This window comes from Pezoporus occidentalis, unplaced genomic scaffold (genome assembly GCF_034315485.1).
Source record: "Pezoporus occidentalis ecotype Australia unplaced genomic scaffold, CSIRO_AGI_Poc_V1 ctg107, whole genome shotgun sequence".
Taxonomy (NCBI): Eukaryota; Metazoa; Chordata; class Aves; order Psittaciformes; family Psittacidae; genus Pezoporus; species Pezoporus occidentalis.
The window spans coordinates 1,427,488-1,444,442 of NW_026912854.1; the positions used below are offsets into that span (position 1 = coordinate 1,427,488).

At 44.1% G+C, this 16,955-nt stretch overlaps 2 protein-coding genes across 2 annotated transcripts in view; one reads left to right on the forward strand and one right to left on the reverse strand.

Moving 5' to 3' along the window:
- STAC (SH3 and cysteine rich domain) overlaps positions 1–5,715 on the forward strand; it is a 62,926-nt gene extending 57,211 nt beyond the window's left edge. Inside the window, exon 11 of the mRNA XM_062622203.1 lies at positions 4,714–5,715. Coding sequence (XP_062478187.1) covers positions 4,714–4,812 — 99 coding nt within the window. The 3' untranslated portion in view covers positions 4,813–5,715. The remainder of the gene's footprint in view (positions 1–4,713) is intronic.
- Positions 1–16,955, reverse strand: part of DCLK3 (doublecortin like kinase 3) — a 113,030-nt gene that overhangs the window by 32,390 nt on the left and 63,685 nt on the right. The window lies entirely within an intron of this gene.

Consider the following 16,955-nt stretch of genomic DNA (forward strand, 5'->3'; position numbering starts at 1 on the left):
GTGGCTTTCCACTCTTCTAGGCTGTTTCACACACAACGCTGCCTGCATAATTTCCAACTCTGGTTGCTTGTACCATCACTTGGAAATATAATGTTGTCTCCAGCCTGTAACTTCTGCTCTAGCCTACCCGAATTCATTAGCACACATTATACAAATGCTTCCTTGCATGACTACAGGCTCTGATTTGACCTCTTTTAATGAAAGAAAAAGCCACCACATCTTAATATATCACCAGTGTTTGGAAAAGTGCCTCTTAAAATGCCTCTAACCTTTCTGGTCATCCTTATATTTAAAGTAGTCATAATAATCTATTGTTTGAATGTCTTGGTTTACTCCTTTTATGACACCCTACTTAAATAAAGGAAATAGCTTCTTTAAAACCAAGCTACTCCTGCCCTTCTCCAGCTGCCTCTGACGTCCAGAGTCACACTCATACAACCACTTTAGAGCTGGGCTTTTTGTGATTGAATAACACAATTGATTTTAAATTGCACAAGTCATCTTGTGCAATAGAAATGACCCTAAACCACCACATGTGTAACAGCACTGTCAGTCAGAAACTCCCTGCCTCATCTAGATGTGCACTGTGAGTTTACACAAAGGCCAGTGCAGCAGATCCAGTTTGAGATGGTATCACTGATGTAAATTAGACCTGCTACCAAAAAGCATCTCCCAGCCAGATTCTGCCATAGGCCACTGCTGTGGTCGGTGGCACAACCTCTGAACCAGAGCTGTCAGCCTGGCTGTCCCCTTGGCACCACAGCCCAAGGGACAAACTTCCCTCCTGACCCCAACACCCATCACATGGATTTCAGGGAGCCACATGTATGTTAGCAGCTGTGTGCAGATATGATCCAACCACTCCAGGAGAGCCTGGGAATGGGCTTAAACATATCCATGAGGCTGGCTTTAACAAGGCAGGGTTCCAGCCCAGGTCTATAGCCCTGGGAGATCTGCTTGTCTCAGGTCTTTTGATGAGCCTGGATGCTGTGTCCCTACCTGTTTTTTCACCTCACTGCCCAGGAATTCCTTTATGTCCCCACATCTTTCATCTGTGATACTCCAAAAGAAGCTGAACTCCCAGGAGCATGACTCAGCTGCCTTTGCAAATCAGTTGCATTAGGGTGACTTATGCATTTGGACTGAATGCCATAAAGCACAAGCCCAGTGCAGCAGGTGAGGTTGCAGTTCTTCACGTGCTTCACAGCTATAACTGGCTGCACTTCATGGCGAGCCTTAAGGGGAAAAGTGCCTTTTTCCTGCTGCCTCTGATTTCATTGACGTCAGCCTTGCTGAACAGGGAGGGGTGTCTTCATTCATTCATCCAGTTCAGCCCAGGTCATATTTAAAGCCCTAAGTAAGTGCTGTAGGTAAAACAAGCTGGTGCTCTCGGTCTAAAAGCTAATGAAATAACTGATGTAAACCCTGTCACCATTGTTTTCACTATGACCAAATGGCTATGAAAACTGAACTACTTACTTTTCCATCCACAAAGCTCCCATAAGCAAGAACTTCAGCACAGATGTAGAAACTCACAGTGACCCTGTGCTTTCATTCTTACACACAGAAGACTTGAGCTTTCAGAGCACTTCACCTGGTCTTCAGGCTCCAGGACAGCTCTTGCAACTGTCATTATAACCAAATTCCTACTTGATCAGAAGCAGTCTGTGGCTGATGAAAGAATTGAGAATTGACTTTAAGACATTAGATCCCACTTTCTGCTAGTCCTGATGCCTGAGAAACAGCCCGAGATGCAATTTCTCTACCCTGGGGCTTACTCCATCACTAACCTGTTGAGCTGGATGCAGGGGAAAAACCCAGCTGTTCATCCCCATTGGTGTTGCTACCAAACTTAGTGGAGAGTGGCTGCTCAGTGGCTCCCTTACCTGGCCCGGCCAGCAGCCTTGCCCCCAGGACACGCCAGCCTGAGCAGTTCCCATTTTATCAGGTAGTTTCCAATCTGACACAAAATCATGTGCGGCACCGAAGCAAAGCTACGGCACCTTGTGCTGCTGCAGCCATCAGGTTTGGCGTCTGTCACCAGGGCAACAGCTCCATCAGGTGGAGTCCAAGACCCTGGATAATGTGGCATATTGTAGGCAAGCTTGTTCTGCCCTCCACGCATCCCCTTCCCTGGGAAGGAGTGGGAAAAACCTCTGTCCTCTGACCACCGGCATATGCGAGGCTTAGTGCATTAGAGTGGGAGAATTTCAGCTGGAATTTGGGAGAATTCAGATCAATGCGTTCATATATAGTTCTTACAGAATGCCTTGTACTCCTCCTGCCCAGTGAAGATCTGAAGTTATTGCTATAGCAGGGGACAGCCACTGCTAGATCAAGGAGTACTCAAACCAGCAACAGAAACAAAGAACCCCCTCTAAACAAAAGACCAAATCTGCCATCCTTTTTCACTCCGAAGATAAAGGAAAGCAGTGTTCAGAAAGCTCAATATCTGCCTTTTGTCCCCAGATCATTCTGCTGACATCAGTTGAAAACTCTGATCTCACAATACATTGTGCACAGCAGCAGAGGGGTAAGCAAGAAATGCACGGTGGCAGCAGGCAGAGCAGATCTCCTTCTGGAGATCTATTTTGGGGACTCTTTGGCCCACACAGAAACCAGGGGTCTTGCAGACCCCTTTGGTTAGGAAGAAAGCACAGTGATGGAGCCAGGCATTCCTTTGAACCAGAAACAAAAGGCTGCAAAGGCTCGTTTCCCCACACAGCAGCAGGGATCAGCTGAACAGGGGCATCCTTCAACCAAGATGCTCTTTCCCAGTGTTGAATACTCTGCCACACTCAGCCACCCTTACCCTTGTGCTTCTTTGCAGGCTTTTTCTCTCACTGTTGGAGTTTCCATAGTCTTTCTTAGCCCAACATGTATCAGAGGTCAGAGACCCCTTTCTGTGTGTATGTGCTTCAAATGGTGATGCGACTGCAGAGGGGGCAGCTGCTGTGCTAGGGAATCACGCGCAAATGGGCTGGGCTGCTTTACAACACAGCCTAAACTAAACAGCATCAATTCCACACCTCCCACGCTTTCCATATGATTTAGCCCAAACAACGATAACATCATCTTTTTTCACTGCATGTCAGCACTGCTGGTGTGCTCAGTCATTCTGCCACAGGGATCCAGTTCAGTTAGTGTTCAGTAGGTAGCTTAATGAAATTAATGAGTCCATTTGCTTTCCAGACGTTTGTTTGCTGGTACAAAGATGCACCTGAGGATTTCTAAGTGCTGAAGGCAGCAAATATGAAGCAGCTTCACCTCCTTCTTATGACCTTTCATTTTCCTCTGCCAGCATCGCTGTTGAAAGTAAATGCTGTGTATGTAACAACAGCAGGACAAGCTGGCCCAGACTTCAGATGTGGTGTTTAGGTGTCACTGTGCAATCCACAGCAGTCATGCTGAAATGGATTTAGCCAGGAATACTCTAGGGTCATTTTTATTTCATTTCATACCCTCTGAATTATTGCAATTAAACACTGTAAATACCTACAGACAGAGCCTTTGTGAGTGTTAGGCCAGACAGAGGGCTCTGAAGACCTGGCACTGACATCATGAGAAATCAGTGAGCTGGTCTCAAAAGGACCATCAGTTTTCTGGCTGGTTTTCAGCCTTGTTTGATCAATAGGAAATATGCAACTCTTTGGCATAGATGAAGTGCCCAGGCTAAAGTACCGGTGCCACTGGGCTTTCAAATGGTCTGGCCGTTACCACAAGTGTCTCAGAAAGGGCCCTAAGGTGGCAATACCTGAGATCAAAGATACAAAATACCAGCTCAAAGATATGAAATACCGTGAAAAAAAATACAAAAATACCATGAAGACAAAGGTCTTCAGGAAATGCAAACCTTTACCAAGATGTAATATTTGTGCTATTGGAAAGACCATATGGTTTCACAACAACTGCCTCCATTTGGAGTAGGTGTGATGCAAACACACGCGCAGAGCTGGATTCAGACCACATACTTTGGTGCCCAAAACAGGCACGTGTAGGTGCAAGGGCTGAGTAAATAACATAACCCACTGCTCATCTGAGAAGTACCTTGAACATGCAGAAGAGAGTATGCTTGCATTCAGATCAGCTGCTGCAAGTGACCCACTTGGTGTCACAGTTCGGGGATGCTGATGAGGATGCTGGAGCACTGGCCCAGGGTGCCCAGAGAAGCTGTGGCTGCCCCATCCCTGGCAGTGTCCAAGGGCAGGTTGGACACAGGGGCTTGGAGCAAGCTGCTCTAGTGGAAGGGGTCCCTGCCTGTGGCAGGGGTTGGGACGGGAGGAGCCTTAAGGTCCCTTCCAACACAAACCAGTCTGGGATTCTAATTCATTTTCACCAGCAACATGTTGAGGGAGCCAGATAGCTCATGCTCTGGAATACCCCATTCCTCTTGTACACAAAGAACTAAATCACATCATTACAGCAGACCTCACAATTCAAGTTTCAAAACCTTTGATCCAGCACAAATCTCTTAACGATTTTCATGTTTCTTATGCAAACGTGGCACTTGGAGGAGGCGGCGGAGAGGCGACTCTCTGAATATGTGAGTTTGAGTTTCTTATCAAAGCAGGCAGACTCCAAAAGGGATTGTCCTACCTATAGAAATAACTAGCAGGAAGTCTAACCCACCTGATAAATAGCCTGGAATAATTTGTTGCTTTTGATCGTGGCAAAGAGTTTATTATTTTATTTTCATACCTTCTTTGCCTTCAGATTTGTGTGACTTCTGAAAAGGAACATGATGGCTTTATCAAAGTATACAGCGGGAAGAAGAAAGGCTTTGTCCCCATAGACGTCTTAGAAAACATCTGATTTCAACAACCCACCTGCTGCAGTAGGAGCCCTTTGTTGGCAATGCCTGTCTGCCTCATCTCACACTGTGTCAACCCAGAGGGGCTGTCTTGCAGATGTTCAGGGAAATAGTGAGAAAACTGCGACTACGAGAAGAAAAAGACATTTAGGCTGCCACAGCAACACTGAGAAATAAGAAAAGTGGAACGTTTGACAGCAAATACAGTCAGAAATCAATAGGGAAATGAGAGGTCCTTGGACACTAACAAGAATAAGGTAAGGAAAAGAAGAGGCTGGGCTGATTTCTGGTGCAGGATGCCTGCTACACCCTGATGGAGACGGACAGTTTGTTCCAAAGGACTAAACCTACGTCCTCTTCTTGTGTCTTAGAAACCTGTTGGGCTGCTTTCTTGTTTGAAGTGTGTGTTTCGGGGGGAGGGGGGAAAAACACCTTTCAAACTGTCCTCGTACTGCAGTCCAATGCTTGTAGGAAGTGTGGCTGTGGTTCTGTCCCATTATCAACCGACCGGTTTAAACCCTGGTGTTTAGTCCCATAGCAGCGCGGTTTGGAGCCACCACGTGAGCCGTGTCAGGCCGAGAAATGCACTGTGCCCTGAAAGTCAGCAGCTTTCTCTTTCTGTGCAATCCCCCCGTATGAAGGAGTAGCGAACCCGTGTGTCCTTTGTTTTCTCTGTATACGAGCAAAAGCTCTCAGCGTGGTTTGGGTGTGATGGCTGCTCTCATAGCTCACAATAGCTGGTCCTCCGATGCGCAAACCTGCTCAGAAGCATCCCTCTGTGTTTCCTGCACCTTGATCTGGTGATACAGAAATGCTGGGAGAGAGCCACAGGCTTGAAATGTTTTCTATTTTTCTGTGTTTATTGCACTTAAAAGATTTTATATATTAATCCTATTTATAAGAAACAATAAACCAATTAAGTCTCCCCCGGAAGACTGAAGATGCTAGGGAAGGGCAGACTGCACATGGAAGTGAAGTCTGTGATTGCTGAAATCCAGAACTCGCGATAGAAAGGCACTGTCTGAGTATTGTGTTCACACGCCAAAGGCATCTTCTTCATTTGCTGAATAGAAGTTTTGCAGATTCAGCAATAAATGCACTGTCATGAATTCCTCCTTGGTATAAACCTTTTCCATCTGTTTTGTCCATGTAAACCTCCATCTTCAAACACGTTTTGGGCACATGAACCTTTTGGTACCCAGGAAGCAGCCTGTGGGACCTGTGGATCTTGTCCAAACTGTACAAGTCAGCCAGTGCCAATCCTGTTGTACAGCAGGGGCCTTATGATGACTCCAGACAGGGAACCTATTTTCCAAGTATTTAATTGGATGTAATTGCACCAAACACACTCTAAAACAGCTTAGTATGTATTATGACGTGGAGATTAAGTCCTATCCCGAAGCTCCCTCCTGAATTCATGCCTTATTTGACCAGATTGAGACTGAATTTGAGTCTTTACTGAGATTAACCCCAAAACGATGTCCTAAATCCCGATGCCACAAGTAGAAACTCACATGCTGCCAGGCGAGTGTAGCCCTTTGCAAAGATGACGCTGTTTCCAAAACCAAGCTATCCATCCTGCCTCCGTGTACTGAGGCAGTTTGAGTCTCAGTAGTTGCCCTGTTTGAGTAGCTGATCTTACACAAAGCCTTATGAAATCCGGTGCAGCTCTACACACGGCCAGAAGCTCACAGAGCAGATCGGTCTACAACCTTTCAGAGACACCTTTTGCAGCTCTTACGTATCACTTGATTGCAGAGGAGGAAGCTGCAGGGGTGGCAACTGCTGAAATGTGGTCCCTCATAAGATAAGTTATTATAGTTGGTCTATACCAATCGACGTCCTCCTGGCTGATTTCATATCTTTTGTGGCAATATCAGCAATTTATAAATGTTAGGGTTTGGGTTTTTTCTCCAATTCAAACTGTGAACATTTGCTCAGCTCATTTTCCTAAGTAAGTAACCAATAAACTCGGTGCAAGGACAAAGGATTCTGTTAAGCCTTAAAGATCAAGAGGAAAAGCAGTGGAGATGTGGTCATCTGCTCTGCTTTAAAGGATGTACTTTTTAATTGTCACCTGTTCAAAATGAAAACTCAAGGTCTGTTAGAATGAAAATATTTGCTACTTTTGATCAGGCCTCTCACGTGGACAGAGGAAATCCGTATTAATCTCTACATATGTGCTGTTGTTTACACGATTGCATCATACTGTGATTCCCTCCTCTTTCAGTCTTCTATGATTTCAGTTTATCCCTACAATGTGCATTGTACTATGGAAAGAATTACATGAATATTACCTACAACTCACAATGGCCTTTAATCAATGTCAGTTTGATTCCTTTTGATACTGAGCAATAAATAATAAAGTGACTGAGTAAAAACAAACAGACCTTATGTGGACTGTATTACATCTGAGAAAGCATTGCTTCTGAACCAAAGCTTTCCTGGTTATCTTTGTGGGTTTTGTCTTTTTACTGGGCTATTGCTGCCGTTTGATCTGTAGAATGCCTAATTTAGCAAGAAGCACATACGTGAGTCTTACTTTAAGCATGTGATTCATTGGCTATTTGCATGCTTAAAGCTAAAGCACTTTGCTGAATTAAGGTAATTTTCCTTGAATTTATTTTGGATGCCTTACTCTGAATTCAGACGAGTATCCTGTCATTTTTTCCTACCACATGCAGTTCACCATAGGTACTGCATTAGCAAGCAGTTAAAGTCAGACAGAAAATGGACTTTATCTGACATGTGCTCAGAAAAAAATTGAATTTTAGGAGATAAATGCTGTTCAGATTTAATTTAATATTCTGCTTAATAAAAACTATGTGACGGTTGGAAGGAGAATAGAAGTGTATGTTTCTTGGCTTCTTTGCATTGGACTTTATCATATTCAGTTATCCACCTTCACGAACCTTCACTACACCCATCGTCATCAGGTGCTATTGAGCATTCCCATTTAAAATGTACAGCACTTGTATTTATTTGCCACATTTAGCAAACCATTTCTGAAGTAGCTCTTCTGCACTGTCTGCACCATGTGTAGACTCGGGGTGAAGTTTCATGGTGGGGCCACCTTGAGCATTTGTTTCTGGCACATCAGAACGTGTTTTAGCCGCTCCACATCTCATCGCAGCATAAAACCGGTACAGAATACTTTCATAAGTGCTAGGAAGAGTTGATCAACAGAAGCTGAGGATGAACTGCCTGAATCACCATCACCTCCTCCCGTCCGTAAATGACACAGCATCTCAGCTCATTATCATTATCATTTCTCTACACTTGGCCATTTTGACTTCCTTCAGAGACAGATGCTGCAGTGCAGAGTCAGCTGCGGATTCATGGCTCCAGGGAAACTAAGATGCTTCCATAGAGGTTGTGCATCTTTAGCACTGCTCACAGGCCTTTCCTTCTAATTATTTGCTGATAGTCAATTGGCTAAATATAGCATGCAGAACCATCAGAGGAACCTGCATAGAGCCAGCAGTGACACTGGAGGTTTGGAAGAACCGTGACCATCTGTGTAGGCTGTCTACACTGACACTAGACAGATGTCATTGCAAAATGAACTTAACTCATTTATTTTAAATATGCACAGATGAGGCTGATTTATTGAGCCTTTAAATTAGATCTTTCTTTCCCTAAAGGCCACTGAATAAATGCAGCAAGCCATAGCAATCTTACCCCATTGAAATCCACAGTGAAATGAATCCTTGAATGCCACAGGGACTGGAGGTCAACTGTGGTCTTGGAAAAGGCTAGTCAATGTTAAGTTCCCCCCAAAACCTATCATGTCATTTGTCTGATCTAACTGTAAATGTCTCCATCTAAGTGAGTAAATCAATTTGCTCTCATGCTTCCCCAGGAAAGAGGGTAACATGCACTTCAGTGCTATGGTTCACCTGAGCACCTGAAGACTTTTGCTTTTGCATGAGCTAGATTGTGCCTCACAAGTGCCCGTTTCTGCCCATCAACAACCAGGGCATCACTGGACACCTGGGGCAGATGTAGACTTCTGCAGATGTAACATCACTCTCAAGGCAGAAGAATTCCTAGCCCTAATTACTGGATATGTAGGTGTAACATGTATGTCTCTATAACAACCATGTGTCTTGTACTTTCTACAGTGCCTGTGAAGTTACCAGTCATGGTTGTTAGAAATGAGAAACAAAGTGCATTTTTTTCCTCATTTTCCTTCTGTAGAGTTCCCTTTACTGGCTGGTGGGTAAGGGTGGCTTCCTAAGTAAAACATTCTTCATTTAAATACAAACATAACTTAAATATCATATAGAATCAATCCTATTTAAGGACATTTGAATGTGAACAGGAAGAATATTAGCATGACCCTATCCCTGCCTGCAAAAATAGATTGCCCATAAGTTCCAAAAACAGAAGCAAGAAGAAACAAGAACAGAAGCATGCATATACCCTATGCCTAGGGCAATAGCTTTGTGTGTGGATCATTTTCTACTGGCATTTCGCAGTGTTCCTCCTGGACACCACTCTGAGATGCTCCGATCCACCAACGTGAATAACACTGGCCTGGGCAAGGGAGGGTGTTGCTTTGCTTATTCATACATAAAAGGCAAAAAAAGCATATATATATATTTTCTGTTCACTGGTGATTCACTTCTCAAATAGAAGTGAAAATAAGTCCAAAAGAAAGTGAACAATTACAAAGGATGCTAGGTTGTGTTTAAAATACCAGGAGGGAGGAGTGTGAATGATATTCCCATGCATGCTGCTTCTGTACTTTGCTCTATTACAAATAAGGTCACACCAACACAAGTCTTCAGTTTCATATTTGAGACATTTCCTAAACCAAATTATCATGCAGATCATGCAAAGCAAGGAGAATAAATATGTTTCCCAGTGGGAATACATGTCATCACAACATTGAGTGTTCCATGGCTAAAAGGAACATCTAAATCTGAAAGGTACATGAGAGCTATTTTTAAACCCATTCTTTATATTGTTATGTGCCTGGGGAGTGAACACGTGGCAGGGTCTTCACAAAGGTGGAGCAGAAAAACTATAGTAGGGTTGCTTGAGGTCAGTATGTTTGTCCATCTCCTGAGCGGCTCAGGGAAATCAGTACAACACCTACCTAAACTAATGTCATTTGGTCAATCAATCAGATTAATTTCATATTTTATATGCAAGCATGCAGGCAACACATAAACATATATAGATACACATGTATATCTTATATTCATTAACATCAACCCAAAGGCAAGAACACATGCCCTCAAAAATCTGGCCTGACTGATCTTTTCCTTATTAAAGTGCTCAGCGCCTAAACAGGATCATAATTGGTACCTGATAAGTACTGAGACAGACAACTACCCAGAGAAATCTAGCCCTGACAAGTCTTACCTGTGTTAAACAAAGCATATAACGCATAAACCAAGAGTTACAGGCAGTTGAACTGCAAATATGCAATACACTGAGTGCGGTCAAGATACTTGCTGCTCCAAAATGCACATCATTCATCAGGTGAAGGTAGGACTGCACTCTGCATACAAATTGGCATTCTGAAAGCGTTATCAGAACATGCAATCTTACCTGTTTGAGCTGGCTGCCTCACAGTAATGAGATAGATGGTGAAAACAGAGCATCACAAAGCTGAAACCACCTCTGCTGCTGGTCCTGCTGTGGCTGGGAAGGCTGCAGCACCTTCCTCACCAGCACACCAGCCATTCCCATTTTACACACAGAGTGAGCCTGACACCCTGTCCTGCCAGGGAAAACCTCTTAGGCCCATCCAGTGCATCCATTCTGTTCAATGCTTGCTGTCAAAAAGTTGCCCCCAAAAAGGCAGGGCTGGCATTGACCCTGGCTCAGCAGCCTGCCTGCATGAGCATCTTCTACGAACTGGTTGGAAACCCTCATTCAAAGGGACTGCTGTGAGCCTCATCCTATCAGCATTGGGGATGGAGGGATCTACTCTATAGCACCAAGGATCAAAGGGATAAAAACAGGTTCTAGCTTCCTTTGAGCCTTTGGGAGAAGCCTGGATCTCTAAGGCTCAAGTATGAAGTGAATCATACTAAACATGGGAGAGCAACTTCTGTTTTCAGCCCATTCACTTTATTTATTACTGTCTCCACATTTTGGCTCAAGAAATACAAGGCAAAAGCAAAGCTCTCCTGTTCTCTCCTTCACTCACCCCACATCCCAACCAGCTGTGCTCAGTCGTGCAAAGGTTTCCCCTCTGCCTTTTCTCCTCCTGCCAAAGGCCATGCTTCCTGTGGATGTTAACAAGGTACAGTGAGAAATGCACCCTGCAGGGCAGTAGCTTTTCTAAGCTGACAGCCCATGTGGGATGTATTACTTACTTAAGCACAGCTGTCCACGTTACTGAGTATTGCCTGAACTGACTAAGCCACTTGAAGCTCAGTCCTGTCAGGAATGAGGTGTCAGCTGCACAGGGAAGAAGTAAGCCCAGGCTATTATAGTGTCAAGAGAAGGTTACCCCATAAAAATAGTACCAAGATCCCATGTGCTCAGTTTCTTGCTTTAACCATGGAGGAGGTAATTCATCTAATGGCACTGGAGCTCAAACGGAAGCTAATACTGTGGTGGGACAGACAAGAAAGACAATAGAAGAGATACCTTTTTTTCAGTGTCTATATAGTTTGGAGCATTTTACCGTGTAACAAAACAGTAAATACACAAAAATAGCCCATTATTAGCTTACTCCTATCCATCATCTTATACATGCAGCTTCTAAACCATCTGTTGCAGTTTTTCTGTAGAGATGTGTATGGTCCTGTGGCCTCTAGAGGCTACTGTCATATGAATTATGAGTACAAACAGCAGGCAAATCAGCTTTGCTGACATCCTGAGACTAGCTCACAGGTGCTTTATGGAAGGAACAGAAAATCAGTTTAATTCCTGGGCATGCATCTTCATTGGTGAGTAAGACATTTCCTACTGAAAGGAAGGGTGAAAGGTCCCACATGTTGAGACTGGAAGAGACAGATTTCTTCTTGGAGACTGTAGCACCAATCCCATTGCTGTTCTTCACATAGCTTGTAAGGCTCTGCTCTTGAAAGAGCTCAGAGAACCACAAAGAACCTGCGCTGTACCTTCACACAAATACCAGCAGCACAATGGAACATGCAAGCCTGCACACGGTGTTACCTGGGACAATCTGCCTCCTGCAAACCTACATGCCTTTTGTGCAAAGCAAAAGAGGTGGCACTCTGGACATGGCTGTACCTAGAGCGTGCTCCATGCAGACACTATGAAGCTTTGGCTGCAGCAGCACCACTGGAGCAGCGGGTGAATGCTGGGTGCTCAGAAAACATCACCTCCCAGTCTGTGTCCAGGCAGTGTCTGCCCAGGTTTGACCATAATGGCTTCATAGGTAATGATGCTCTAGCTTGATTCCTCCAAAACCCCAGCAGCCTTTATGTTGGCTTGTGGGACATTAGTAAGGGTTGTAAAAATCTCTGCATACTCCAATTAACCCCCCCAATCCCAATTAACATCAGGCAAGAGCTGAGGGATCACACAGTTCTTCATCTGACAGCACTGTACTTACCCCTTAGACTCTGGTTACACAAAACCTGCTAATTGGGAAGGAGGTGCCATAATTTCTGCAGTTTAAGAGCACTTCCTGCTTCAGTGCCCCAATTAACCCCCCCCAGAATTAGCACTCAGTTAACACTAGCAATTAATGAAACAGTCTGCAGCAGACCAGAGGTATCAAAGCAGCCTCTTGCCTGCACTGCTGTCTCTGTGACCAAACTCCTCTGCCCACCAGACCAGTGCAGCCACGGGTAGTGGAGGAAATAGGAAGGGTCTTTTTGACTCTTGTTCCCGGTTCCATGTCCAGGCTCAGGTCATCCTCAACTTAGAGTAGTTTTTGCAGTCAGGCATCACCATGGGCTTCGCAGGTAATACCAGTCTCATAGCCAGCTAAGATTCGCCCTCCTACAAGGGCAAATCCTACACTTATAAGGGCATGCCCTTTTTGAAGCAGCATCACTGTGGCTTTGGTGTCAGAGCAGTCAAGGAAAGAGCAGCATCTAATGAAATGTTGCAGGCCCATGAAGATGAAGATTCAGCACCTGCTTAGTGGAAAACCAAACACAGATGGGGAAGTGCCTTCCCCCCACTGTCTTGGGAGCAAGGGAAGGAAGGACTGTCAGTACTAATGAGATATAGAGCAGGTGATGTAATTATCATCTGAGAGCCTGGGTAGGATGAGACAGATGTTGCTTTCAGGGTTCATTACTTTATTAGCTCCACCAGGTAACCAGCTTACATGATACCCCCCCAGCCACCCTGGATGATACAGCTGTATGAAATGAACTGCTTTGAGTAAAACCAAAACACTCTAGGTAATATCAAAGCCATACTCAAGGCTGCCTTTAAACAGTGGAAGTCCCAGCAAGAACTGAAAATAGGGCCATAAATTACTCTTAAATAAAGTAAATGTGCTATTCCTGCTTCTTGAGAATTGGTCTCCAGCCTTGTACCCCACCACAGGTCCCTTCTTCCCAAACCAGAATCATCAGCTCTGCACAGGAATGGTGACTCTGCTCATCTACAGGCTGAGAACTAAGCTAGTTAACCATGGGTTTGAGGCTGTTGTGGGAAGGAGGGTCCAGCTGACATTCACCTGATCACGTTCAAGTGGTGCTGAGGAATGGAGGCAGCTCCCACCATGGTGTGGGTGGCACAGGGAGACTTGGAGTATGTAAAAACCCACTGTTGTGGGTCAAATCGCAGTCAAGCACTTGCAATAAGGTCTGATGTGACAGATCAGCACTCAAATAGGCAGGATGTCTGAGGAAACTTGGCTTTGCCTTAGGGAAGGTGGACTTTGTGGATCTATTTAAACCCCTGCAGCTGAATGCAATGGCATAATAACAATTGTATGCATGTGATGCTTGGATCCATATTCATCCTTGCTGCTGAGGACTAAGAACAAGTGGACAAGGGTGATGATAGAAATCCATTAAACAAGGGACAAGGTGAGTTAAGACTGTAAAGTGCTTTGAGAATCTTGTACCACTGGAGCCAGAGGTGCTGCCACAACACAAACCTCTGGCAGGACCCAGCGCTCTGTAAACCACTGTAGATTGAATCAAGATTAACTCCAAGGCTACAAGTGCATAGGTCTAAAATCACACCCATGAAATGTGCTCTTGCTCTTAGGCTTGGCCGGATTGAGGGGAGCAACATAAAGACCTTACTCAAAGAGAGAGGGTGTTAACAGTGTCAGCAGGCACTGTTTTTGCCACCAGCCCAACTTGACAAGAGAAAAGGGGCTTTCCTTTTCAAGTTGTGCTCACTCATTCCAGTATTTTTCAGGTACTTAACACTGGGCACCAGCAGAGTTCCTTAAAGGAGAGTGAAACATTTCTTACCCTTCTTGTCTCCCTTCCTGTCATGATTGAGATGAAAGAAAGGTTAGAAGGAGAGTCTTTTCTGGGTTGTCTTATTTCTCTTTTGTCTTTCACGTTGGTTCCAGGAATGGAAAGTCATTAATCACCTATCAAGATGGCAGGTAAGAGCTGCCTTAGGGTTAGAGAGGGTTGGAAAAGGTCATTTAAGTATGGCAATTAATTGAAATGAGTAATATAGGGACTGATTCTTTATTCAGAAGTAAGTAGCAGGTGATAGGCAACAGATTTGGACTGATATTAAGAAAAATTGAGTGAGGGATCTTGGCTGACAAAGATAAGTAGAAAACGAGTTATAAGGGAAAAAGAGAAAGCAGTAAATGAATGGAGAAAAAGGTTTATAGTGATAATCCCAGTTTATTTATCGTCTTAAATTATTCACCTGGAAACCTCTGCCTTTGCTCCTAATTATGTTAGCCATGTCAGTACTACACCGACAAAGCAGTGCAAGCCAAACATCAGCCACCTTTGAGGCTCCAGAAGAATGCCTCAGACAGTGACTGCATTATGCATCTCTGTGACCAGGTTTCTCCCCCAGTTAGGCTCCAGGAACACCACAGGGATATGTATCCTGGAAGGCTATATATATATATATATAAGGCCATATATAAGCCACTGAGTTGCACAAGCTCTCATTATATCTTTGATACGATTTGATCCACATGCAATCTTTGAACAAGTTAACAGGTGGGTTGCTTCTACTTCTTTGTTAAGCTCAATATATTCTCTAATAAAGAAATTCATTGTCCCATACACATGCAAAAAGAATTTCTCTGTGGCATATTAGGAGCTGGAATTGCATCAGTAAAATCTCAAATCAACAGATTCCTACAACTTGCCATTCCCATAAGGAAAGGGCATTAGGAAGAAATTAACATGGCAATGGGTGCTGCTTCTTATACACTAAGGTGTTGTAAAGATGCAGGTGGGCTACAGGTGCTGTGGTGTCTACTGGCAGGGGCTTCCACCCTTCCCTCTTGAGCCTATCTGGGTTTTCAGCTAAGGTCTGGCAAAAACACACCACAGAGCAGGCAGAATCCCAGTTTGCCATTGGAGCAGCTGTCAAAGAAAGCCTTGAGCTGGGAGAAAACCTGAGGAAGGGAAAGGTTTCCAGAAGGAAAAATGAATTCAATTCACTTTTATCATCAGCCGGGTATGAATTGTTACTCTCTAGAAGGAAGGAGGAAATGGGACTAAATTGCATATCAGAGACAGTCATGCATTTAGCAGTCAAAATTCATATCCTGGCTGTAACTAACAACTCAAAGTCTTTAAACTGGGGCAGAGGCAGCCAGGACTGAGTTTTCAGCTTCTCTGTGCCAAGAATGCCCATTTCCTAGTGAATCCTGATGTTCAAACACCAAAGGTTGGAGCCTCTTGGATGCTACCCCTCGGAATAGACTTTTGTCCTAGAATGGTGGCTTCCAGTCATCACTTTCCCTTTCACCTTCATCTCCCCTCCCAAAAGAAAAGGTAGTTCTGCAAGGGTTTGTGACAGCTGGCAAAATAAAACAGCATCACCTCCTGGAACTGACAGCCGATGCCTGCGCCACATGCGGGAGCATCCAGTTACGACGTTTTCATTGCTGCTGAATCAAAGGCCAATTTTAATTAATCTCCGATGCCTTCAAATCAAAGTTCAGTATTTGGTGCAATGATTTTTATGGTTTTTTTTTGCATAAATACCCTGTTCAGCTGCAGGCTGGAGCACCCAGGAGCAGGTTGATCTAAAGCATCGACCTAAACCATCAATCTTGGGGAAATCGGAGGAGCTTTTAATAAGCTCTCAGTCACATTTGCAATGCAAGATTAACACCATTTCTACATGACTTTGTTCAGTCTAAGTCCTGAAAGACTGATAACACCCAGAGCAGCTGCGGCTGAAGTTCCTACACTGGCCTGTCATTTAATGGACATTATACTAACTACAGAGAAGAATTGTTCTGCTGATTTTTAGGACACTAAAGCTGTCGTAATCACATGGATTGAGAGCAAACCTCAAAAAATAATTGAGAATAAATCTAAAAAAGAAGAAAATAAGAAAAGTTTCAGGTGCTGCTTCATTAAAATTGCAAACTTGAAACCGGCTCTGCTGCAACAGGCCAGATCCAGCTTTCAAACATGATGTTTTCTTCAGATAGGCTGGCTGGGACAATCCTCTCTGCATGCAGTATACTTTACTGTGCAGAATATGGGGCATGACTCATGATACGTTACAACACGGAGTGATAGCTGGAGAAAATTGAGCTTCTGAAAGCTGAGATTAAAGGGGAAAAGGCACAGGAATAAATAACACAATAGACAGGGCTGGAGCGTACAAATGAGATGTTTCAGAAGATGGTTTGGCCTGTCATAGTGGTAGTGGGCTATGGACATGCTTTATCTTCCTATCACCCTAAGGGAAGTGTGGGATAATTAACAGGAGTGAAGCATGAGGCTTTCTGCTACCAAGTCCTGGTACCTGAGGGACAGAGGTTTGTGTATTTTCCACTATTCCCTTGGTTTTAGTCCTCTGATAAAGAGGAATGAAAATTTTAGGCTTGAAAACATATCTTTCAGTTCTTCCTATGTGTTTTGTATTTGTCAGGTGGTGTCTTCCATGGTGCCACATGATTTCAAGAGCTACTTTTAACTGCTACATCTCTTTTTTGCTTTGATTTAAGGAAAAGCCTACTTGTTCCTTCCAGTATTTCATACTCCTCCATACCTATGTGCTGAGTCTAGTGCAC